The sequence below is a fragment of the Neofelis nebulosa genome, chromosome 8 (assembly GCF_028018385.1).
Source record: "Neofelis nebulosa isolate mNeoNeb1 chromosome 8, mNeoNeb1.pri, whole genome shotgun sequence".
NCBI classification, from domain to species: Eukaryota; Metazoa; Chordata; class Mammalia; order Carnivora; family Felidae; genus Neofelis; species Neofelis nebulosa.
The window spans coordinates 108,372,478-108,398,024 of NC_080789.1; the positions used below are offsets into that span (position 1 = coordinate 108,372,478).

A 25,547-nucleotide genomic window follows, 5' to 3' on the forward strand; every position below is an offset into this window, starting at 1 on the left:
CTCACGGTTCATGGGCTCGAGCCTCCCGCGTCGGGCTCTGTGCTGACAGCTCAGAGCCTGGAGCCTGCTTCAGATCCTGTGTCTCCCTCTCTTTCTGTTCCTTCCCTGCTGGTGCTCTGTCTCTCAAAAATGAATAAATGTTTAAAAAAAATTTTTTTTTAAGAAGAAGAATGGTGGCCCTTCACCTGTACAGACTAACTTTGCAAGCAATTTTCTGTCAATTTTGACAGACAACTAATCAAAGTTCAAACACATACATGCTTTCATATGAAGACTGTTTCTAACATACTAACAAATGAAAAACTAAACAATACGAGCATGCACTACTGTGGAAGATTTTTTTTCATTTTAGTCAATATACAGTACAAAATTGGTTTCTGAAGATTTCTTCTTTTTGTTTTTTTAATGTTTATTTTTGAGATAGCGTGAGCAGAGGAGGGGCATAGCGAGAAGGAGACACAGAATCTGAAGCAGGCTCCAGGTTCTGAGCTGTCGGCACAGAGCCTGACGTGGGGCTCGAACTCACGAGCCATGAGATCATGACCTGAACCAAAGTCGAACGGTCAAGCCATTCAGGTGCCTCACTGTAGAAGATTTCTAATCTGTGGCTGGACACCCCCAAAAATTTCATGAAGGTGTTCTGAGAATCCATGTCATTAGAGTTTATAATGCGAACTACTTAAAATTTCTTTTTCAAAAGCAAATAAAATAGTTGAAAAAAATTCTAATTCACATATTATTATACACCTTAAGATTATCTTCACTGAATTCAACATCTGTACAAAAAACCTTATACTGATTACAATGTCTCTAGAACATCCAGAACTAAGGGAAAACAAAAATACAGTGGTAGTATATCCAAGCTGACTTTGTTTATCTGAAAACAAAGACTAACCACACGTACAGTGAGTTATTTGCAAAGAAATGCTTGTTAAAAAGCTGCCCAAATGCTCTTATGTTGTTACTAGAGCGCTTTCCTCCCCAAATTATGAAAATAAATGGGTTGATCCAAAATGCAAGGATTCTAAACATCAAGTGATGACTGCAGTTTGTCTCCTTTAGAAACTTTTAACATGAACATAGTTTACCTATTCTTGTATTTCAGTCTATGTTACAAAATATACTCTGTCCCCAAACCAAACATGACCAAATGCCATTCACTGGTCAATGATTCATACTTTTCACTTATAACTGTGTATGTGTGTATATGTGTATGTATATATATATATATATATATATATATATATATGTGTGTGTGTGTGTGTGTGTATACACACATACACATGTCTATATGTATGTACGTGTATATATGTGTATACATATGTGTGTATGTATGGATATACACATATATACGTATGTGTACATACATGTATACACACACATAGACGTGTGTATGTATATATACACATATACACACACATGCATACATATATACATATGTGTATATGTATGTGTATATATATATGTATATATGTGTGTATATATATATATATATACACATACACATATTTTAATGTTTATTTTTGAGAGAGACAGAGTGTGAGCAGGAAAGGGGCAGAGAGGAAGACACAGAATTTGAAGCAGGCTCCAGGCTCTGAGCTGTCAGCACAGAGCCCAACACAGGGCTTGAACTCGTGAATTGCGAGATCATGACCTGAGCCAAAGTTGGATGCTTAACCAACTGAACCACCTAGGTGCCCGACTTATATTTTTAAAAATTATTAATTTTGAGAGAGAGAGAAAGAGAGAGAACGCAAGTGGGAAGGGCAGAGAGAAAGAATCCCAAGCAGGCTCTACACTGTTAGCCTGGTGCCCAATACAGGGCTTGAATTCACAAACCATGAGATCATGACCTGAGCCAAAGTCAGACAGTTAATTGACTGAGCCACCCAGGCGCCCCCACTTTTAATTATCATATATATATATATTTTTTAAGTTTATTTATTTTGAGAGAGAGAGAGAGAGAAAGAGAGAGAGAGAGAGAGAACGTGCTCGCACACATGGGGGAGGAGTAGAGAGAGGGAGAGAAAGAATCCCAAGCAGTCTTCTGTCAGCACAGAGCCAGAGGCGGGGCTCGACCCCCTAAAATGTGAGATCATGACCTGAGCTAAAACCAAGAATCAGATGCTCAACCGCCTGAGCCACTCAGGAACCCCAGCATAATTATATTTTAACTAGATTATACCACTTGTTAAATGGAAGATAGGAGTATTATAATTGTTTTAAACTTTAAAATGCAGTTTTAATATACTAGTTAAGTTTTTTTCCCTAAAAGAAAAAAAATCACTTTTATTACATTCTCCACAAAACTGAAAAAGTAGTTAAAATTCTCAGAGGAGTTTGCAAGATTCTAGTTTGTTAATAAATCAGAAAAGGATAGAAAGTTCTTTTACTGTTTCCCTGCTTATGACCCAAAGTAGGAGTCCTTTCCCAACAAGGCCCTATTGAGAGATGGGCCCAAGTAACAGCAAAATAGTATAGTTTGAAGCCTGAAACAAGTTAACAGGCATGCTTTGCTAAATTTACCTAAGCAAAATCAAGTACTTTTTTTTGTTACTGAAGTACAGTTGACATACAATGTTATATTCCTTTCAGGTATGCTACCTAGTAACTGGACAATTCTACCCACTACTCAGTGTTCACCACCGTAAGTCACCATCTGTTACCTTATGACATTACATCATTGACTATATTTCCTACGCTGTACTTTTCATCTCCATGACTTGACTTTTATCTGTACCTCTTAATCCCCTTCACCTCACCCAACACCCTCCCTTCTAGCAACCACCAGTTTGTTCTCTGTATCTGAGTCTGTTTGTTCACTTGTTTTTCAAATTCCACATATAAGCAGAATCATATGGTGCCTCTTTCTCAGACTCATTTCACTTGCCACAACAGTCTTTTATCCATCTACGTTGTCACAAATAGTTAAGATTTCTCTCTTTATGGTTGAGTAATATTCCATTGTGTATATATACCCCCTTCTTTATTCATCTATCAATGGACATTTGGGACATTTGTCTTGGCTATTGTAAATAATGCTATAGTAGGGCTGCATATATCTTTTTGATTAGTGTTTCCATTTTCTTTGGGTAAATACCCTGTAGGAGAATTACTGGATCATATGGTATTTCTCCTTTTAAAAAGATATTTTTATTATTTTTTAAGGTCATCTCTACACCCGATAAGGGGCTTGAACTCATGACACTGAGATCAGAAGTCACATGCTCTACCAACTGAGCCAGCCAGGCATCCCTGGATCATATGGTATTTCTATTTTTAATTTTTTGAGGAACCTCCATACTGTTTTCCAGAATGGCTGCACCAGTTTACACTCCTACCAACAGTGCATGAAGGTTCCCTTTTCTCCACACCCTTGCCAACACTTATTTCTTATCTTTTTTTTTTTTTTAACGTTTATTCATTTTTGAGACAGAGAGAGACAGAGCATGAACGGGGGAGGGTCAGAGAGAGAGGGAGACACAGAATCTGAAACAGGCTCCAGGCTCTGAGCTGCCAGCACAGAGCCCGATGCGGGGCTCAAACTCACGAACCGGGAGATCATGACCTGAGCCGAAGTCGGACGCCCAACCGACTGAGCCAGCCAGGCGCCCCTTATCTTTTTGACAGTAGCCATTCTGAAAGGTATGAGCTGATACTGTGGTTTTGATTTACATTTCCCTGATGATTACTGATATCGAACACCATTTTAAAAATGTCTATTTAGGTCCTCCACCCACTTTTTAGCCAGATTGTTTCAGGGAGGTGGTGTGGTGTTTAGGTGTAGAAGTTGTTTATATATTTTTATATTTACCCTTTATTGAATGTATTACTTGCAAATATCTTCTCCCATTCAGTAAGCTCCCATTTTGGCTGTTTTGTTGTTGTTGTTGTTTATTTTTTAAAATCTATTTTGAGAGAGAGAGAGTACATGGGAGGAGCAGAGAAAGGGGGAGAGAGAGAATCCCAAGCAGGTTTTGCACTATCAGCGCAGAGCCCAGTGTGGGGCTTGAACTCACAAACCATGAGCTCATGACCCGAGCTGAAGTCAAGAGTCAGACGCTTAACTGACTGAGCCACCCAGGTGCCCCCCTATTTTGTTTTAATGATGAAAAACAAATAACATTTAAATTAACAAGGGCACCCAGCTGACTCAATCAGTGAAACATGCAACTCTTGATCTAAGGTTGTGAGTTTGAACCCCACATTGGGTATACAGGTTAAAAATAAAATCTTAAAAAAAAAAAAAAGTTAACAACAAAATGTCAAAAAGGACAATCCTTTTCCTTCTTCTTCTAAGTATGTAATTATTAGACGATAATCACTTTCTTTTTCACATTTTCCCCATGGTGGTATTATCTCAGTGGTTGTATCAGGTTGGCTTTATTTCCATTTGTTACAGAACATCAGCTAGCTTTTGCTTTAAAGCATTTATCTGACAGAGGTATTTCTATGGATAACCACTAATAAAGGAATCTACTAAAGAAACTGTAAGACTATTACCCTTTTCAATACACTGAGTGTGATTAGCTTTTAAGATTTTTCTAGTCCCTCCATAAGAGACTCTTAGTTTAGTGAACAAACTGAGGGCTGATGGAGGGAAGTCGGCAGGAGGATGGGTTAAATGGGTGATGGGTATTAAGGAGGGCACTTGTGATGAGCACTGGGTGTTATATGTAAGTGATGAATCACTAAATTCTCCTGAAACCAAAAATCAAATAAAAACAAAAACAAAAAACAAAGCCAAATAAAATAACCAACAAAAATGACTTTTCTAGTCCCTGAGGGCTCAAGAGAAAGTAAATCAAGAGAAAGATTTTTCAAGAGAAAAATCTCCCCCACAGCAACAGTCAATCTCAGATATATTCTACACAAAGCAGACTAAACCCTCAGAGCAAGAAATATTTAAACAGTAATCCATCTCCTCACAAAGACCTGGAGTCGGAAGACAAGGTTATAATTTTGAGTTAGTCCAGACACTGAAAGACATGATGACAGCAGTGATGTGAAAAACATTCTTTAAGTTCAAAGGAGGAAGAGCATAGATTTAAAAAGAGAAAAAAAAAAAAAAGAAAGAAAGAAAAAGGTGGATCAATTTATGAGGGGTTGGTGGTGGGGTTGAAACTGGGTGGAATATGATGCCCTGACAAAACAATTAAAATTTCTTCCTTTTTTTTTTTAGAATTAAAATTTCTATGTAAACATAGTGAAACTATTAAGAGGTGCTCAAAAATCAACCTTTAATTTTTTAATTTATTTTTAATGTTTTTATTTATTTTTGAGACAGAGAGAGACAGAACATGAGCAGGGGAGGGGCAGAGAGAGAGGGAGACACAGCATCTGAAGCAGGCTCCAGGCTCTAAGCTGTCAGCACAGAGCCTGATGTGGGGCTCGAACTCACAGACTGTGAGATCATGACCTGAGCTGACGTCTGATGCTTAACCGACTGAGCCACCCAGACGCCCCTCAACCTCTAATTTTAAGTGTCCATCAGAACAACCTAAACCCGAGAAGTATTATCACTTCAATCCGAACAGTCTGGTTAAGAAGTCATTTAAGGCTTCGCACAATCTAGGAAGCTTATGAGCACAAGGATTTAAAGCATATACTCTGTAAGACGTTTGGCTGAAAGAAACTGTAGCCCCTCCTCATCGTGGAATCCCTCAAGCATTTTTCTCTGGGCTGGAATTGACCAATCAACTATGGTCAAGCAAAGAGGAGTGGAGTATGGAGATAGGTTTGCTGTAAGAGAATAAAATTAAATAAAGACGACTTGTAAAGAGCAATACTAGCCATCTGTAAAAGTAGCCCACTATGAAAAATCTGGAAATAGGTTAAGTGAGGACTTTTAACACCATCTAAAACTCCAATCAAGGAGGCAGGGAAGCCAGAATAAACCCAAACTCTAGCTAAGAAGGCTGAAACCTGACTGACATAAATTATAATGTCCCTTGAGTATTCCCATAACTTAAAAGATATGTCATCATAGGTGAAAGAGGCAAATTATGATCAACAATGGTACAAACCACTAATATCTTAGTGACACTCTTTGATACTAAATTCAAACTTTCTGGGGCACCTGGGTGGCTCAGTTGGTTAAGTGTCCAACTCTTGATATTGGCTCACAGTTTGTGAGATGGAGCCCCACATCAGGCTCTGCGCTGAAAGTACGGAGCCTGCTTGGGATTCTCTCTCTCTCTCAAAATAAATAAACACTTAAAAAATAAATAAATTCCAACCTTCTGATTATCATCTGGCTCCCCAAGCAGCTTTTCGAAGGAGAGATGTGTAAATTACTGCAGTTCACATGTCAGTTTACATTTTATTATCAGTATTTTGGAAGGACATATCTGCCCACTTGAACCTGACTGCCTCTAACCTACCTGCCCTCTTAAACCTGACTGTTTTATAGGAAACAGAAGGTTCAAAGTGCTTAAAATATTTGCCCACCAAATAGCTGATACTGGGAAACAGAAATTCAAATCTCACAGGAATTCCAAAGCTTGTGCTCTTAAACATCAGGGCAGGCAAGGAAAAAGGATAAACATCAGAGAAAATAACTACTAGAAATAAAATGTTTTCAAATAGCAAAATCCATTTAAAGCAGGTATGTATGCTTTGATGAATATGTAACCCTGTCTGCTCTGTTTCCTCAGCCCTCTAGGCCTCTTACTGTGTTTGCTAAACTGTAAATTACTTGATGGTAAGAAGATAGACTTGGCAAAGGGCTAAGGAAACACGTCTTTAGAACTAAAATTATAGAAATGTTTATTTTCACAAAATTCTCACTATAAATTAAAAAAATAAAAGCTCAGCTGTACACTGAACTCAAGTTGCATGCTATAGAATACTTGTAACTTTGTATCTGAGATCAATGCACCAGCAGCTCCCACAGTCCCACTCCTTAGGAGGCCATGCACATGCCTCCAGTTCCTCACCACACACTTACACCACACACTTTTCAGGCCATTACAGTCTGGTTTTCTGCCTTCATTAATCCCATGAAAGTGCTCTGGCAAAAGTCAGAAATGACACCTTGAATGCCAAATCTGTGCTCTACCTACTCTGATTCTTAGAAGCATTAGCTGCTATTTTAGATTCTCATTTTGTTCAAGTTTTCTGTTCCCTTAGCTTCTTATTCTTCTCCAACACGACTGCTTTTTTCTTCATGTTTCCTTAGCAATCCCTTATCTTCCTGCCTATTAAATATGATGCTTCTTGGGGGTACCTGGCTAGCTCAGTTGGTAGAGTATGCAACTCTTGATCTTGGGGTCATGAGTTTAAGCCCCACGTTGAGTGCAGAGCTTACTTACTTAAAAAAAAAAAAAAAAAAAAAGATGCTTCTCAGTTTGTTTACTTGGCCCTATAATTCGACATCCACAACCTTGGTGATCTCATCCATTCCTTCAGCTCCACCTGGAACCAGTGTGCTGTCCATATAGAAGTTCCAACCTCTCAGGACGCCTGGCTGGCTTAGTCAGTGCAGTGTGCAACTCTTGATCTCAGGGCTATGGGTTCGAATCTCACAATGGGTGTAGAAATTACTTAAAAATAAAATTTTGGGGGTGCCTGGGTGGCTCAGTCGGTTGAGCGTCCGACTTCGGCTCAGGTCATGATCTCGCGGTCCGTGGGTTCGAGCCCCGCATCGGGCTCTGTGCTGACAGCTCAGAGCCTGGAGCCTGTTTCAGATTCTGTGTCTCCCTCTCTCTCTGCCCCTCCCCCACTTGCACTCTGTCTCTCTCTGTCTCAAAAATAAACATTAAAAAAAAATTAAAATAAATAAAAATAAAAATAAAATTTTGGGGGTGCCTGGGTGGTTCAGTTGTTTAAGCATCAGACTCTTGATTTTTGCTCAGGTCATGATCTCAAGGTTTGTGAGTTCGAGCCCCATGTTGGGCTCTGCAGTGACAGTGCGGAGCCTGCTCAAGATTCTTTCTCTCTGCCCCTCCAGCTCTCTCTCTCTCTCAAAAAAAAAAAAAAATCAACTTAAAACCACAACTCATACATAGCATACTAGGATATTAAATTCCACAAAAGCAGGAGCTAAATTTTATTATATCTCTAGTAATTAGAATCGTGCTTTCACCTAGTAAGAATTCAAATATTTGATAATAAATGATTAATCTAAATTTTAGATATTAATGGGGTGCCTGGGTGGCTTAGGCGGTTAAGCAGCCGACTTTGGCTCAGGTCATGATCTCAGTGAGTTCAAGCTCTGCATCAGATGAGCTCCAGGCCCACTTTGAATAGTGCAGAGTCTGAATGGAATTCTCTCTCACCCTCCCTCTCTGCCCCTTGCTCACTCGCACCCTCTCTCAAAAATAAGTGAATTTTTAAAAACCACTTAAAAATAAAAACTAAATAAATAAAAATAAGAGTACAATTTTTTTTTAATTAAAAAAAACAATACATGCTATAACCCTTGGCACTCATATTGAGGCCTGCTACTGAGATATTTTAAGTTACAGGTCTCTAAACTCTTGACTATACAAATAACAGCATCTACACAGTAGCTGACACAGTTGTCATTTTTGACTCCAGGCATATATCAAAGATGTAGCAACTTAAATAGTTCAGGGCTTTCTGAGCACTGGCACCAAACAGCTGGGAGAATATTTCAACTATCCAGACCAATTAAGAGAAGGGTCACCACAGGAGGAGATGAGGTGGGGAAAGTGAAGTAACACTTCTTAAACAAATACTATATGCCAAGTGTTAAGCTAGAGTATTTAAATGCATTCTTGCATTTGATCCTTATAAGAGCCTAAGAACCCTGTGTTTCAACTGGGCCAAGACACTGATATTTGTTGGTATAAACCTTATGGATTTGATTCCTTAATTTTTTTAAAATTTTTATTTTTATTTTAGAGTAGAGAGAGTGCACGTATGTAAGACAGAGGAGGGGAGAGAGGGGGAGAGAGGGGGAGAGAGGGGGAGAGAGGGGGAGAGAGGGGGAGAGGGAGAAAGAGAGGGAGAGAGAGGGAGAGAGAGGGAGAGAGAGGGAGAGAGAGGGAGAGAGAGGGAGAGAGGGAGGGAGAGAGGGAGGGAGAGAGGGAGAGAGGGAGGGAGAGAGGGAGGGAAGGAGAGAGGGAGGGAGGGAGAGAGGGAGGGAGAGAGAGGGAGAGGGAGGGAGAGAGAGGGAGAGGGAGGGAGAGAGAGAGAGAGAATCTCAACCAGTCTCCACATTTAGTAAAGAGCCCAACTCAGGACTCGATCCCACAACCCTGGGATCATTACCCAAGCCAAAACCAAAAGTCAGATGCTCAACCAAGCTACCCTGGTATCCGATTCTTTAAATTTTTAATGTGCATGTAACACTACGTAAAAATAAATTTGATGTTTTAAATATTTAATTTTGAAGTTTATTTACTTTAAGAGAGATAGAATAAGTGGGGGAGGGGCAAAGAGAGAGGGAGAGAGAGAATCCCGAGCAGGCTCCATGCTGTCAGTGCACAACCTGACATGGGGCTCAATCTCACAAACCACGAGATCACGACCTGAGCCGTTATCAAAAGTTGGACACTGAACCAACTGAGCCACCCACATGCCCCTTTATTTTTTTAAAGTAGGCTCCACACCTAACTTGGGGCTTGAACTCACGACCCCAAGATCAAGAGTTGCATGCTCTACCAACTGAGTCAGCCAGGTACCCCAAAATAAATTTTACTTTTAAACAGTTTAAAAATTATTTTTAAAAAGAGAAAAACCCAGAGGCACCTGGGTGGCTCAGTCAGTTAGTGTCTGACTTTGGTTTAAGTCATGATCTCACAGTTTGGGAGTTCGAGCCCCATGTCAAGCTCTGTGCTGACAGCTCAAGCCTGGAGCCTGCTTCGGATTCTGTGTCTCCCTCTCTCTCTGTCCCTCGGCCACTCATGCTCTGTCTCTCTCGCTCTCTCTCAAAAATAAACAAACCTTAAAAAAAATTAAAATAAAAAAGAGAAAAACCCAGCCCTCTGAACCAAGCACCATAATTAATACATACCAAAGAGGAAATTGAGGGTCAGAAATAATAATTTACTCAAACTAATATGGCAAAGCTGAAAGACTTGTAAGCCCAAGTTCTTTTACAACAAACTACCTTCCCTAAGCACATACTATTATTTTAAGAGAAGTGTATAAACTAGGTCAATCAATTCTGGTTGCTAAAGAAATCTGAATCCTGTGGAAAGAAATCAACCACTGGTTACTGAAACTCAACACTTTAGTGAAGACACTAGGTAACAACTACCCTCAGGTGTTAACATTTTGCAGTCAACATTTCCACAAAAAGCTGTCTAGTCCTCCTTTTATATTATAGAGTATGAACTATTCATTCCCATGTAACAAGATAATTTAGCAACACATTCCCTATTTTCCCATATTCCTAGAATTTAAAAGCATTCACATTTGAAGTGCTATGAAGGTTATGTTAATAAGCAATCTCTGTTGTCCTGAACTTCAGCCCCTCACTTAACATCCTGACAGACACATCCAACTGGAGATTTCTTGGCCCCTTAAAGTATGTCCAAAAGTAAGCTAGCTATTCTTTTTTTTGTTTTGTTTTGTTTTTTGTTGGTTTGTTTTAAGCTAGCTATTCTTAAAAGACCTTGCCCTCCAGGAGCACCTGGGTGGCCCAGTCGGTTAAGCATCCAACTTCGGCTCAGGTCATGATCTCAGTTTGTGAGTTGGAGCCCCAGGTTGGCTTCTGCACTGACAGCTAGAGCCTGGAGCCTGCTTCAGATTGTGTCTCTTTCTCCCTCTCTGCCCCTCCCCCACTTGTGTGTGCACACTCGCTCTCTCTCAAAAAAAAAAAAAAAAAAAAAAAAAAAAGAGCTTGCCCTCCTAACTTCCCATTTCATTAACACAATCACCATTCTCCTAGTTAACCAGATCTGAAATTCAGTATTTAGCACTGAACTTGGAAGAAGAAGAGGAGTTAGTCAGTAGTCAATGTCTGGAAAGTCTTCCTGCAAAATGCGTCAACACTGACACACTTATATTCGTTTGTGTTTCTTTAATCTTCTAAGAAAGTGGTATGTTTTTAGGGCACCTGGGTGGCTCAGTCACTTAGGCATCCAACTCTTGATTTCAGCACAGGTCATGATCTCAGGATCATGAGATTGAGCCCCCACATCAGGCTCTGTGATGGGCCTGGAGCCTGCTTGGGATTCTCCCTCTCCTTCTGCTCCTCCCCTGCTTGCATGAACAGACACACTCTCTCAAACAAACCAAAGAAAGGTATGTTTGCCATTTATTCAAATTTTATATTTTTAGTTTTATAGCTTTTTCATATGAATGCTGGCTTATTCAATAGCATTTATCCATAGTTTTTGTAACCATTTATCCGTAGTTTTTGTAACCACTACAAAGGAATCTACTTTTTATTTTACTTGCTAATTGGTTATTGTTGGTATATAGAAAAACTATTCATTTTTTATACTCTCTTTATAGCCAGTCACCACTTTGAACTAATCACTAGTTCTTACAGTTTTTCAGATGTTATATTTTTTTATAGGCAATCATATCTGCAAAAAAAATTATTCCTTCCTAATTTGTGTATAATTCCTATTTCTCCACCTTAAAGGAATCTAAGGCCTCCACCACAATGAAGAACAGTGGAAACAGCAGGCATCCTTGTTGGTTCCTGAAATATAATTTGAATATCTTTATATGAATATTTTTTTTCAGTAAACACTACACACAATGTGAGGCTCAAACTCACAACCCCGAGATCAAGACTCACATGCTCTAATGACTGAGCCAGTCAAGAGTCCCTAATTCAAATACCTTTAAACTTTCTCAACTAAATGGTATGTTTCAGTAGGTTTCTGCCTTCTTCCTCAGATGACAATACTTCCCAAATGGTTATCTTGTGTGTAACCTCTTCCCTCTTATTTTTTTTAACATTTATTCATTTTTGAGACAGAGTGTGAGTGGGGGAGGGGCAAAGAGAGAGGGAGACACAGAATCGGAAGCAGGCTCCAGGCTCTGAGCTGTCAGCACAGAGCCCAACACAGGGCTCAAACTCACGGACTGTGAGATCATGACCTCACCTGAAGTCAAATGCTTAATTGACTGAGCCACCCCGGTGCTCCTAACCTCTTCCCTCTTAAATTTAGCCTACATACTCATACCATGAACCCTATTTATGATAATTCTCGTAAAATAAAATAAAAACTTCAATAGCTTCTACTGAAAATAGGTGAAGCTCTTTTAGCCTTGCACTCTTGGCCATAATTTTACTAATTTTATTCGTCCCTATCACCCTCATATACTGTATGGTCCATCCATCATGTGTTGTATAACCAAAAGAGTCTATATGCTCTGTGAGATCAGAGGGTCTTTGAAGACATGGCAATATCTTATTCACTTTGTATTTACTACAATACCTAGTATAATGATTTGCTGACCAAATGTTTTCTAAAAATCATTCACCTCCTTAATTAGCTAATGCTAACTAGTGCATTCTCTACAATAGGTAAATAAACACTTTACAATTTTATAATAGGGGCTAATTACTCACTGTAATAAGGTCATCTCTCGCTCTGAGGACTTTGAGCCTTGCTTGATTCATCAAATTAGACATCTGACTGCAAAAGATATGGAAAAATAGTAGCAGTACAGCATAAAACTTCTATGAACTTATTTTCAAAGATAAAGAAGCACTTTTCTATCAGTTATTCCAACTTTTTTTTCAATAATCCTGTGAAGCTTCCATTTTCACAAAGGAAGAAAAATAATTAAGCAACTTGCCCAAGGTGAGAAAAGTGTAAGTTGGTCCAGTTAAGACTTGAACCCATACCTCCCTGACTCCAAAGCACATGCTCTGTCTTTTGTCCCACTGACTTTTCAAAGCTTCCTTAGCTAATATTGTGACCAGGATCTACTTACATTTTCTTCTGCTGCTCAATCTGCTTTTCTTTCTTCTCATAGTATTCCATAATCTTCAGTCTTTGGGTTTGCACAAGACGACCTTTCTCAATGTTGAACTCTTCCTCTGCCTACCAAGGAATTTATTATTATTAATTCATTACAGCAGATCTGGAGTTTTATTTTAAGCAGCTGGTAACCAGAGGTACTTGCTTATAATTATCGTTTTCCATATCAAACATAGGAAGTTTATTATGACTTGTCTTCAAGAATTATTTCTAATTTACTTAAAAGAGATAACCATTGATTTTCATCATAAATGATGAACCAGAAAACTAAAAATCTGATCAAAAATAATCATACCCAGCGGTGCCTGGCTGGATCAGTTGGTAGAGCATGCCACTCTTGATCTAAGGGTCCTAAGTTCAAGCCCCACGTTGGGTGTAGAGCCTACTTAAACTAAAAATTAAAAAAAAAAAAGAAAAAGAAAAAGGATAATAGTACCTACCCACAAAGTCATAAAGGATATATTGATAGAAGGTTTTGTATGTGAAAAAAATCATTGGGGCGCCTTGGTTGAGCATCTGACTTCCGGAAGCTCAGGTCATGATTTTGTGGTTCATGGGTTTGAGCCCCGCATCAGGCTCTCTGCCATCTGTGTGGAGCCCACTTAACATCCTCTGTACCCCAGCCTCTCTCTGAACCTCCCCAACTCACACTCACTCTCTCTCAAAAATAATAAACAAAAAAAAAAATCATTATGTATTCTAAATTTAATCCATTTGCTTACTAGGGGGCTAATAAAAAGAACACAAAATTTGGAGTTTAGAAGATCTGGGTTACTGCCTAAAGAATCTGGTCAAGTAATCTCAGTTTTAGTCCTCCCTTATAAAAATAAAAGAATTATAACAGCATTCTTGCCTCCACTGATCAGAAAAATAAGATGAATCTAACAGTCGTTTTAAAATTATAAATTACGGGTGCCTGGGTGGCTCAGTCAGTTAAGTGGCCAACTCTTGGTTTCGGCTCAGGTTATTATCTCACAGTTCATTGAGTTTGAGACCCGAATTGGGCTCTGTGTTGACAGTGTGGACCCTGTTTAGGATTCTCTCTTCCTCCCTATTTCTCCACCCCTCCCACGTGCTCTCTCTAAATAAATAAACTTTTAAAAAACTTAAAAAGAAAAAAACAAGCACAAATTAATGAAAAAGCAAAATAACAACATAAAAATACTACACCTCTTTAAAAAAAATTTTTTTTAATGTTTATTTATTTTTGAGAGAAAGAGAGAGACAGAGTGTGAGCAGGGGAGGGGCAGAGAGAGGGAGACACAGAATCTGAAGCAGGCTCCAGGCTCTCAGCTGTCAGCACAGAGCCCAACATGGGGCTCAAACCCATGAACTGTGAGATCATGACCTGAGCCGAAGTCAGACCCTTAGTCAACTGAGCCACCCAGGCGCCCCAATACTACACCCTCCTTAACCAGCTATCATAATTACCCATAGATGCTAAATGTCTAGTTTCCAGATTCCATGAGAAAATTAACCCATTACTTTTCTACTCCCTACCATAAAATTTCAGGACACTTATTGACAATCAGGATGTTTAGAAAGGAAAATTTATTTTTTAATATTAAAGATAAGAGCTATTTGGAGTGGCTGGGTGGCTCAGTTGGTTAAGTGTCCAACTTTGGCTCAAATCATGATCTCATGGTTCCTGAGTTCAAGCCTCACATTGAGTCTTGCATCACGACATCGGGCTTTGCTGTCAACACAGAGCCTGCTTTGGATCCTCTGTCCCCCTCTCTCTCTGCCTCTTCCCTGCTCACGTTCTCTCTCTCTCAAAAATAAACATTAAAAAAATATTTAAAAAAGAGAAAAGATGGGGCGCCTGGGTGGCGCAGTCGGTTAAGCGGCCGACTTCAGCCAGGTCACGATCTCGCGGTCCGTGAGTTCGAGCCCCGCGTCGGGCTCTGTGGGTTCTGTGCTGACAGCTCGGAACCTGGAGCCTGTTTCCGATTCTGTGTCTCCCTCTCTCTCTCTGCCCCTCCCCCGTTCATGCTCTGTCTCTCTCTGTCCCAAAAATAAATTAAAAAAAAAAAAAAAAAAAAAAAAAAAGAGAAAAGATATTCTTAGCAGTCCTATGTGATGTGTTGTTAAACAACTAGTAAAATTACTCCTTACCAAAGCAAAAACAATACGAAATTTTGATAATTTCTTAAACCTAGAAAAGGAAATCTCACCTTTGCATCTATTTCTTCTGCTTTCTCATTGGCTTCCTGTTCAATAAAAGCCATCATATGCTTAATCTGTAAGAAAAAAATGAAAAGATTATTTTATTTTTGAGTATAACAAGAAAAGAAAATGTACCTATCTTTTCTGATTCATTCAACAATCAATCATTATTGAATGCATATTATGTGCCACGCATTGTATACAAGGATAAATGAGATAATTTCTGGTCTCAGATATCTTATAATCTGGAATTTGCTCTAGCAAATGGACCAGATGCAATATTCAATATCACAGAACATTATCCTATTCTCAAAGAACTTAGAGTTTATGGGGGAGGGTGGACTAAATATATACCCTCCTCTACTTCATACCCCTTTTGGCCAGGACCCTCTTTTTCTCTTCTCCATCTCTAATAAAATGGATCAAAGACCTATTTAGATTTACTTTTTCAACTTTTTAAAAAAGATTTTATTTTTAAGATTTTTTTATTTTTTATTTTTAAGTAATCTCTATACCCAACATGGAACTTGAACTTCTAACACTGAGATCAAGAGTCACATGCTCTACTGACTGAGCCAGCCAGGTGCCCCATACTTTTTCAACTTTCTTACCTTCTACTCTCAACATACTTTAATCCACTTCTACCCCTTCAGTCCACTGAAATTACTCTCATAAAATGACAATAATCTCCTAGTCCTTAAATCTTGGCCTCACCTTGACATTTCAGCATCTCTTGTTATGTTGACCAATCCTCCCTTCTTAAACAATCTCTTCCTTTTGACTTCCTTGTTCTCCTTCAGTGCCTCTGCCTCCTAGACTGCTCTTTTTTAGATATCCTACTCACAGCAACCTAAATCCAAAACACTCACTAATGAACACTTAACCACTCCCTGCCCCCAACTTTGATCTCTATCTGGAGGATTAGTACAACATTCAACTTTGACTCTTCCTTGTACTTCAGTCCTCACATCCAATCAACCACCAAGTCCAATCAATTCTCTCTTCCAATGGTTCTTTTATTTGTCCACATCTCTCTATCTTCTTAGCCACTATCCTAGTCTTTGCTATCACCATCTCTCAGCTGAATTATTACCACAGCTTCCAAATCTGTCTACTGGCCCCCAGCCCTGTTTCCTCTTTCATCAACTCTACACTGCAACCAGAAAGATCCTTTAAAAAATGTTGGTCTTGGGGCGCCTGGGTGGCGCAGTCGGTTAAGCATCCGACTTCAGCCAGGTCACGATCTCGTTGTCCGTGAGTTCGAGCCCCGCGTCAGGCTCTGGGCTGATGGCTCGGAGCCTGGAGCCTGTTTCCGATTCTGTGTCTCCTTCTCTCTCTGCCCCTCCCCCGTTCATGCTCTGTCTCTCTCTGTCCCAAAAATAAATAAAAAACGTTAAAAAAAAAAATTTAAAAAAAAATAAATAAAAAATGTTGGTCTCATCACATATCACATTCCCCCACACCCCAACGTTCTTTATGATCAAGCTCAAAGATTTTAGAAGGTACATGATCTGGTCAATGCTTACCTTGCCAGCATCATATGAAAAATAACTTTCAGGGGCGCCTGGGTGGCGCAGTCGGTTAAGCGTCCGACTTCAGCCAGGTCACGATCTCGCGGTCCGTGAGTTCGAGCCCCGCGTCAGGCTCTGGGCCGATGGCTCGGAGCCTGGAGCCTGTTTCCGATTCTGTGTCTCCCTCTCTCTCTGCCCCTCCCCCGTTCATGCTCTGTCTCTCTCTGTCCCAAAAATAAATAAAAAATGTTGAAAAAAAAAAAAAATTTAAATAAAAAAAAAAAAAAAAAAAAGAAAAATAACTTTCACCACTCGCCACTCTTCAGACTCTTGGTTCCTATCCTACTAAACTTATTTCAGTTTTTCTGTTCCTTGAGTTCACCACTCTCTCCTTCATTTCCGAGATTTCAAATATGTTGTTCCTTCCACTTGGAATACTCTTCCTCCTGCTTCATCTAGCTAACTTCTTGGGATTCAGCTTGCTTAACTGCCTTTGGGAAATCTTTTCTGAATTTCTCACCTACATGCATCTAGGGCACTCCACACTTCCTCTACCTAAATACATATTCATAATTCCTTGCTTACTTGTCCCTATCCACAACTAAACTATAAGGTGAGGTCCTTGTTAAAGGGCTTTAGAGCTCTGGCTACAGAGAATAAAGTCCACTGAAGTCTTCTGAATGGGGCTTGGGGTGACTGATCCAATTTAGACTCATAAACGAAGTATTGTCTCCAGTGAAGATGTAAAATACACCCAAGGGAATATACAAGTAACACAGCTCATCAAACTCACTAGTAGTTTCATTTCATAGGGGCTCTATCTGAAAGAAATGATGAATTTAAAAAAAGCTGATTTACGGGGCGCCTGGGTGGCGCAGTCGGTTAAGCGTCCGACTTCAGCCAGGTCACAATCTCGCGGTCCGGTCCCTGAGTTCGAGCCCCGCGTCAGGCTCTGGGCTGATGGCTCGGAGCCTGGAGCCTGTTTCCGATTCTGTGTCTCCCTCTCTCTCTGCCCCTCCCCCGTTCATGCTCTGTCTCTCTCTGTCCCAAAAATAAAAATAAAAATAAAAAACGTTGGAAAAAAAAAAAAAAAAGCTGATTTTAAAAACATCAATAACCTCTAGGTTAATTCATTGTGTTTATTAATTCTCTCATCTAAGGTAAGCTCCATGAGTACTGAGATCTTGTCTTTTATATCATCATAACTCCAGAAGGGAACAACTGCCACTACAGTGGGTACTCAATAAACATTTGTGAATGAATGAGAACCTGCTGGGTATTTTAAGCCTGTTGAGATATCCCAAGTACTTTTTATTTTTATATAAATATATTTTTTTTACTTAAAAAAATTTTTTTAAATGTTTTTATTTATTTTTGAAGGAGAGAGACAGAGCATAAACGGGGAAGAGCAGAGAGAGAGGGAGACACAGAATCTGCAGCAGGCTCCAGGCTCTGAGCTGTCAGCACAGAGCCCAACGCAGGGCTCGAACTCACGAACCATGAGATCATGACCTGAGCTGAAGTCAGATGCTTAACCGACTGAGCCACCCAGGCGCCCCTATATTTTTTTAAATGTTTATTTATCTTTGAGAGGGAGAGACAGTGTGAGTGGGGGAGGGGCACAGAGAGAGACAGAGACAGAGACAGAGAGAGACAGAGAGACAGAACCCGAAGCAGGCTCCAGGCTCTGAGCTGTCAGCGCAGAGCCTGATGCAGGGCTCGAATGAGATCATGAGATCATGATCTGAGCCTTAGCTGGATGCTTAACCGACTGAGCCACCCATGCGCCACCCCCCCAGTACATTTTAGAGTTTAACAATCTGGAAACAATTCCCAGCTTCTCCATATACCACAAAGATATCATAAAATTAAGGTACACACAGATGTACAAAAGTGAGTCAAGATTTGTTTTACAATAATGTGAACATACTTAACTACTGGACTGTACACTTAAAAATGGCTGAGTAAGTTTGTTTTATATATTTTTTAAAAAGTGCATTAATAGGGGTGCCTGGGTGGCTCAGTCGGTTAAGCGTCCGACTTCGGCTCAGGTCACGATCTCGCGGTTCGTGAGTTCAAGCCCGCGTCAGGCTCTGTGCTGACAGCTCAGAGCCTGGAGCCTGTTTCATATTCTGTGTCTCCCTCTCTCTCTGACCCTCCCCCGTTCATGCTCTGTCTCTCTCTGTCTCAAAAATAAATAAACGTTAAAAAATTTTTTTTAATAAAAAAAATAATATAAAAAGTGCATTAATAATACAAGCTCATGCCATCAGAGTCTTAAAGAAAACACACAGTATGGTTTTAAAAGGTAAGATTTCCTTTTTATCAAAATTCTTAGCAGCTACCCTATGCTTGAGGAACCAAAATAAGTATGATAATCAGAGCCTATTTCATAGGTAATACAATACTTATGAAGTCTCAGGCCTTGAAATATTTGTAGTACCTAATCCAGAGGTACATTGTATAGAAAAACTGTGACCTTGCTAAAAGCATTAACCCCCACAGATTTGTGTGTGTGTTCACGGTAAGGAATCTTATCTCCACAAGTTCAGTTTGAAGCCTTACTGAACTCAGTTTGGAATTTTAAAGTAGTTAGTTTAAATACAGTAATCAAAACAGGTGTTTATAAATGCCACAAGGCATGGGCCTGTAGAGGTGAACTCTGATTCAAACCTGCATTATCTGCCTTTATCACTCATGGTGGACCCTCTGCTACCAGATTTGACTAGATCAGCACAGCCTAGAGCAAAACACACTCATTTTAACCCAGGTCAGAGAACCTGTTTACAGCCAACATGATCATATTCTGTCTTCAGGAGTTCCAACAAGAGAAATAGTGAAACCCTTCAGGACATTTAACTCCGCCCCTAAGGCAGAGCCTTTAGAAAATACTTTCCTTCTTCCTGCTAACCCTACTAGGTTTTAAGTTTTTTGAAGTCAGATTCCTTCGAAAATTTAATGAAATAACCATACTCCCCACATAAAAACAAATATATATAAATTTTTTTTTAGATTTATTTTTGAGATATAGAGAGACAGAGTAAGAGCAGGAGAGAGGCAGAGACAGAAGGAGACACAGAATCTGAAGCAGGCTCCAGGCTCCCAGCTGTCAGCACAGAGTCCGATGCCAGGCTCGAACTCACAAACCGTGAGATCATGACCTGAGCCAAAGTCGGATGCCCAACCACCTAAGCCACCCAGGCACCCCTACATAAATATTTTAATACAATAGGGAAGACGTCAGGGAATCCTCTATTTATAAACACTTACTACATGCTTGGTGCCTGGCCTATTCACTGCTGCGAATACAGGGAACAAAATACACTGCCCTTATGGAGCTTAGAGTGTGGAGAGGCAGAGAACAGATTTCTTCATCTTTCAATTTTACAGAAAAAACAAATAGTTTCAGTCTAAGGAAATATACCACTTTATCTTTATAATATATTTTTCCTGGGGAAGCCTTATTCTTCAATAAGTAGGGTAGGAAAAAGATGAAGGAACAAGTGGAAGAAGAGAATCAGCACTGTAATTGTGACTACTAGAAGGTATGGAAGGCACTGTACTTTTCCACTGCACCAAGTTTCTCCTATAGTAAAAATCAGAAATAGCAGTTTATATGTTAAAAACCCCATTGTTTTGTAAGAATATTGTTAAGATTTCTTAATCTTCTCCATAGACACTATTTTTGTTACACGATTTCCCCTTTATGATTAGCATAAGACCACTGATGAAGAAACACTCCATTCTTAGTGCATACTAGATTAAAATGCAGAGTCATTTCCTAGGAAAAGGAAAAAATATTTTATTGGTCACTTAAGATTCATAAGGCAGTGAGTGAGCTTTAGTCAGAGAATTTTCCTAGTACTTCAAAAAGAAATGGATTTAGTTCTCTAAACTACGTAAAGATTAAAGTGCAGGCTTAAGCTTCTTTCTCTGAAAAACCTTTTGGCAATATGACTACTAAATTCAAGGACCCTGGTTGCAAAGTATCTATGCAGGGCAAATGGAAACCACTTTTTCCTGTTACTTACAGGCCTATCAATGCCAATATATTATCCTGGGAGACTTTCAAATTATAACTTTCTCAATGCCCACAAACTCGAAGGTATGACACCTTAAAAACACAAAAACAAAAAACCCCTAAAGTTTCCCAGGGCTGTTTATACACTTGCAAAAATAATGTAGGTTCACGACTTCCATAATTTTTTTCCACTGACCTGGACTTACTTACTTTATGCCAAACATTGGCGCTGGAGTTCATAAATGTTAAGAGAGGAATTCTGCATTATGATTAATAAATATTTACAAAATATTAACGTACACACTTACTGAGAGAGCAACCATTACAATTCATTATGATAGAGGGGATTCTTCCAAGATGAAGATAAACAGTTCATAAAATGAATGACCTCAAAACAACATTGGAAGCAGCGGTCTCCCGTCAGCACTTTATCCTACTGTGAACCCTTCTCCCGGGGTTAAAAATCAAACGAAAAAGAGGTTTTTAATCCTTGCATTCAATTTGCATTTCAACCCTTGTTTTCAATTCTCTGCTCTAACAACCACAGCGAGTACCCTGGGAAAATAGGGAATGCCGAGGTGGGAGCCAAAAAGCCAGCAGCACATCAAGGAGGCGGCACGCGAAACCCCAGCTGAAGACATAAGACTGTGAGTCAAACCTCCCTCCCTCAGACAGACCACTAAGCCCCGGGGACTTGAGGTAAGGGACCCCTCCTTCAGCATCTGGGCTGCCCGAGGCCCGCGTCCTCCCTGAGCCGGGTTCCAGCCCGTCACCCAGGGACCGACGCTGCGACTACGCCAGACCCAACCGCAGGCCCTCACCTGCTTTTGCACGTCAGCATCGCTGAGAGCCATAGCGAAAGTGCTGCTAGGCCGGAGGGACACTGGCTGGAACGCGATTAGAACAGGGAGGTAAAAGGAAGGGGAAAAGAAAACCCGGCGCAGGTTTCGGCTTCCTTTGCTTTATAACTCCAGCTTCCGGTTCCTGCCAGGTGACGGCACACTCCCGCCCTTCTCAGCCAGTGGGAAAAAAGCTGGTTCGGGGAAGTCCCGCCCTGGCCCCGCCCTTCCCTGGCTGGGCGCCTGCGCGGGCAGCCCTTCTCGGTTCAGTCTCAGTTCCTTTGGTCACTGGCTCGTGACTAACGAGCTGTTTTCTTCAAAAGCTTCTTCCTCGGTAGAAGGGAGAGAATGTGAGTTCTGGTGTTTGCAATTAGTTGAATTATGTGAGTTTTTGTAGCCTTATAGCCCTTGAATTTTTTTTAGGTTTACATTTTTAGCACAAAATCAGAATTTATTATTTTGCTTTCTTGGCCTTAATGAAAGCAAATTTCACCAATATTTTATTTATTAATGGATTTTATTTTTAGAACAGCTTTAGATGTACAGAAAAATTAAGCAGATGAAGCAGGGTTTTCGTGTATCTTTCTCCCCCTCACACACTGGTTACTGTATTAACATCTTACATTATTATGGCACATTTGTTACAATTAATTAAGCAATATTGATGTATTGACCCAAGTCCATCATTTATTCGGATTTCTTTAGTTTTAACCTAGTGCGTTTATTCTTTTTCAGGATCCCATCCAGGATACTGTGTTTCATTTAATTGTCATGTCTCCTAAATTTGTTGGGTGTGAATGTTAACTCAACTTTTCCTTTTTGATGACCTTGACAACTTTGAGGGATACTAATTAGGTATACTATAGGATGCACGGCTCTTGGAATTTTTCTCATGATTGGTCAGTGGTTTTGGTTGGAAGATTACAGGGGTAAAATGCCATTTCATCACATAATACCTAGGATTCATGCTGTCAATATGATTTTTGAGGGGTGCCTGGCCGGCTCCCTCTGAGGAGCATGTGACTCGAGGTCTCAGAGTGGTGAGTTCAAGCCCCACACTGGGTGTAGAGATTACTTAAATAAAACTTAAAAAAAAATTTTTTTAAATTTGTTTAATGTTTATTTTTGACAGAAACAGAGCATGAGTGGGGGAGGGGCAGAGAGAGAGGGAGACACAGAATCCAAAGCAGGCTCCAGGCTCCCAGCCGTCGGCACAGAGCCCAATGCGGGGCTCGAACTCACAGACCGCGAGATCATGAGCTGAGCTGAAGTCGGACGCTCAACCGACTGAGCCACCCAGGTGCCCCCAAAATTTAAAAATTTTTAAAAATACTATTTTTGATTGCTGATGCCTACTTTGGTCACATGGCAGCTTTCTCCGTTAAAGTTAAACGTTTTTCCGTTTCCATACTGTAATCTTGGGAAGGAAGTACTATGTGAAGTGCACACGTAAGGAGTGAAAAGTTATTCTCCACTTCCTTAAAGGTGGAGTATGTACACGATTTATTTGGAATTCTGAATGAGCCTATGCCTTTTCCAACATTATTCCCAAGACCCGCTTAAAGGGAATTATTCAGAAAATTAGGGCAGAAATTTCCACAGATTTGTTTGCCTCAAGCCCCATTTTCCCCCCAACTGTAAGACAAGAACTTTTGAGGGGCACCTGGGTGGCTCAGTTGGTTAAGCATACCACTCTTGATTTCGGCTCAGGTCATGATCATACAGTTTGTGAGTTGAGCCCCGGATTCTCTCTCTCTCCCTCTCTGCCCTCCCTGGCTCGCATGCCCTAAATAAATGAATGAATGAATGAATGAATAAACAAACAAACACATATGTACATACGTACATACACTAACTAACTTAAATTGTAAACAATTTTATAGGAGTGCCTGGATGACCCAGTAGGTTAAACTTCTGACTTTGGCCTTTGGCTCAAGTCATGATCTCACAGTTCGTGAGTTTAAGCCCTGCTTTGGGCTCTCTGCTGTCAGTGCAGAGCCTGATTCAGATCCTTTGTCCCCCTCCCCCACCTCTCTGCCCCTACTTCACTCTGGAGCGGTGAGTGCACTTGTGCTCCCTCCCTGTCTTTCTCAAAAATAACTAAAACATTAAGCATTTTTTTAATCTTTATTTAAAAAATGACTTTTGAAAATTTGTATATTTTTAGGACAGACTCCTAGCAGTAGAATTATAGGTCGAAAGGTACATGCATTTTTATTACCAACTTTTTATTTTGAGGAAATTTCAAATATAATAAGTTGTAAGAACAATGCAATAAACTCCATTCATCTGCATTCACCAATTGTTAACATTTTGCTGTATTTGCTTTATCACTTTTCATCAATCAAATTCAGGAAATTTAACAAGTCCATTATCAGATTTTGCCATATGTCCCACCAATATCCTCTGTAGCATTTTTTTTCCTGATCCAGGATGCAGTCCAAGATCACCTATTGTATAAATTATCATCTTTTCAGTCTCCTTTAATACGGAATGGTTTTTCAGACTTTGTCTTTCCCGATAGTGACATTTTTGAAGAGTTCCACACATTTGATACTGATACTTTTCTCATAATTAGATTCAGGTTATGCATTTGGGAAGGAGCACTACATCTGTGATATTGTATCCTCAGTGCATCACATCAGAAAACCACATTTCAGTTTGTCCTTTAATGAGAATGGTACACACATTTTTAAGGCTCTTAATACATGTTGCCAAATTGTTTTCCAGCTGTACTGGTATACAGTGATCTTTATAGTATGTGATGGGTTGGTGCACATATTTGAAAACATTGGTAATGTTGGATAAGGGAAGGATGCGGCCACTAACAGAGCAATAGAAATCTGTGCAGTTGACCTTAACTTGATCAGTATTGTAATCAACTGAGCTAAACCAGTTGATAGGTGTATTTCTCTCATCTTGTTAGTTATTGTATTAATAACTTCATTCTTTGCCATCTCAGAAGACAGATTTCCAGGATTATGCCTCTTTCTAGCATCCCTAGGGCAGGGTGAGGTAGTATTCATTCATTTGAATTACAATCCCTCCTCCCATTTAATTTTTACAATGTTCTGCAAATAACAGGGTTGGGGAGTGAAAGCAGCAATCTAATGCCACATGTCTAATCATTTGTGAAATTAATGTCTGTAACAGATCAATGTGTTTTGGGTTTATGGAAAACAGTGTGCTGATTTTTATTTGTTATTAACTTGAGACAATATAGAAAAATACAAAGAATAATTTCAATATTCATGTAGCATGTACCAGCACCCAGAATCAACAATTAATATTTTTCACATTTACTTTAAGACTTCATTTCTGGGGCGCCTGGGTGGCGCAGTCGGTTAAGCGTCCGACTTCAACCAGGTCACGATCTCGCGGTCCGTGAGTTCGAGCCCCGCGTCAGGCTCTGGGCTGATGGCTCGGAGCCTGGAGCCTGTTTCCGATTCTGTGTCTCCCTCTCTCTCTGCCCCTCCCCCGTTCATGCTCTGTCTCTCTCTGTCCCAAAAATAAATAAAAAACGTTGAAAAAAAAAAATTAAAAAAAAAAAAAAAAAAAAAGACTTCATTTCTAAAGTTAAATTCCCTTTTGTGCAACTTTCTTCTCCTCTATGTTAATGCTCTTTATAACTAGTTTCTGCAGTATTTTGCTGATTCACCAAGGAATGGACCAGGTCCTGTCTGGTAAGAATATGTGTAAGCTTCATAGAGACAGTCTCTGGAGTGGAAAAGTTATTATTATAAATACAATAAAAGGTTAACTAGTTGGTAGTTTTCCAAATCCAATCTCTTAGGTCTTGTGAAGTTTTTTAATTTTATTTTATTAATGTTTATTTTATTTTTGAGGGAGAGCGCATGAGGGAGAGGGGCAGAGAGAGAGGGGGACAGGCTCCTTCAGGCTCTAACTCAGGAACCATGAGATCATGACTGTTATGCCCAGAATTCGTGATCCCCAAATACCGCCAGGGAGCCGAGTCTGATGTAAAAGCAAAAGAGCCTTTATTCGAGCTAGCTCGAGCTCAATCCCCTACCTGCACCGACGCAGCGGTGAGATACCGGGGAGAGAGCGAGTTTCAAAAGGACAAAGGTTTTAT

At 39.9% G+C, this 25,547-nt stretch overlaps 1 protein-coding gene across 4 annotated transcripts in view; it reads right to left on the bottom strand.

Moving 5' to 3' along the window:
- Positions 1 to 21,614, bottom strand: part of ATP6V1E1 (ATPase H+ transporting V1 subunit E1) — a 61,437-nt gene extending 39,823 nt beyond the window's left edge. For 3 of the 4 annotated variants that reach the window (XM_058744250.1, XM_058744249.1, XM_058744251.1), the window contains exons 1-4: positions 21,437 to 21,614; positions 15,092 to 15,157; positions 12,871 to 12,980; positions 12,503 to 12,569 (exon numbers count right to left, since the gene is read on the bottom strand). In XM_058744250.1, the coding sequence (XP_058600233.1) occupies positions 12,503 to 12,569; positions 12,871 to 12,980; positions 15,092 to 15,157; positions 21,437 to 21,469 (276 nt within the window). In that variant the 5' untranslated portion in view covers positions 21,470 to 21,614. The remainder of the gene's footprint in view (positions 1 to 12,502; positions 12,570 to 12,870; positions 12,981 to 15,091; positions 15,158 to 21,436) is intronic. The other variant, XM_058744252.1, reaches the window with a different exon arrangement.
- Between the last annotated feature and the right edge of the window lie 3,933 nt (positions 21,615 to 25,547).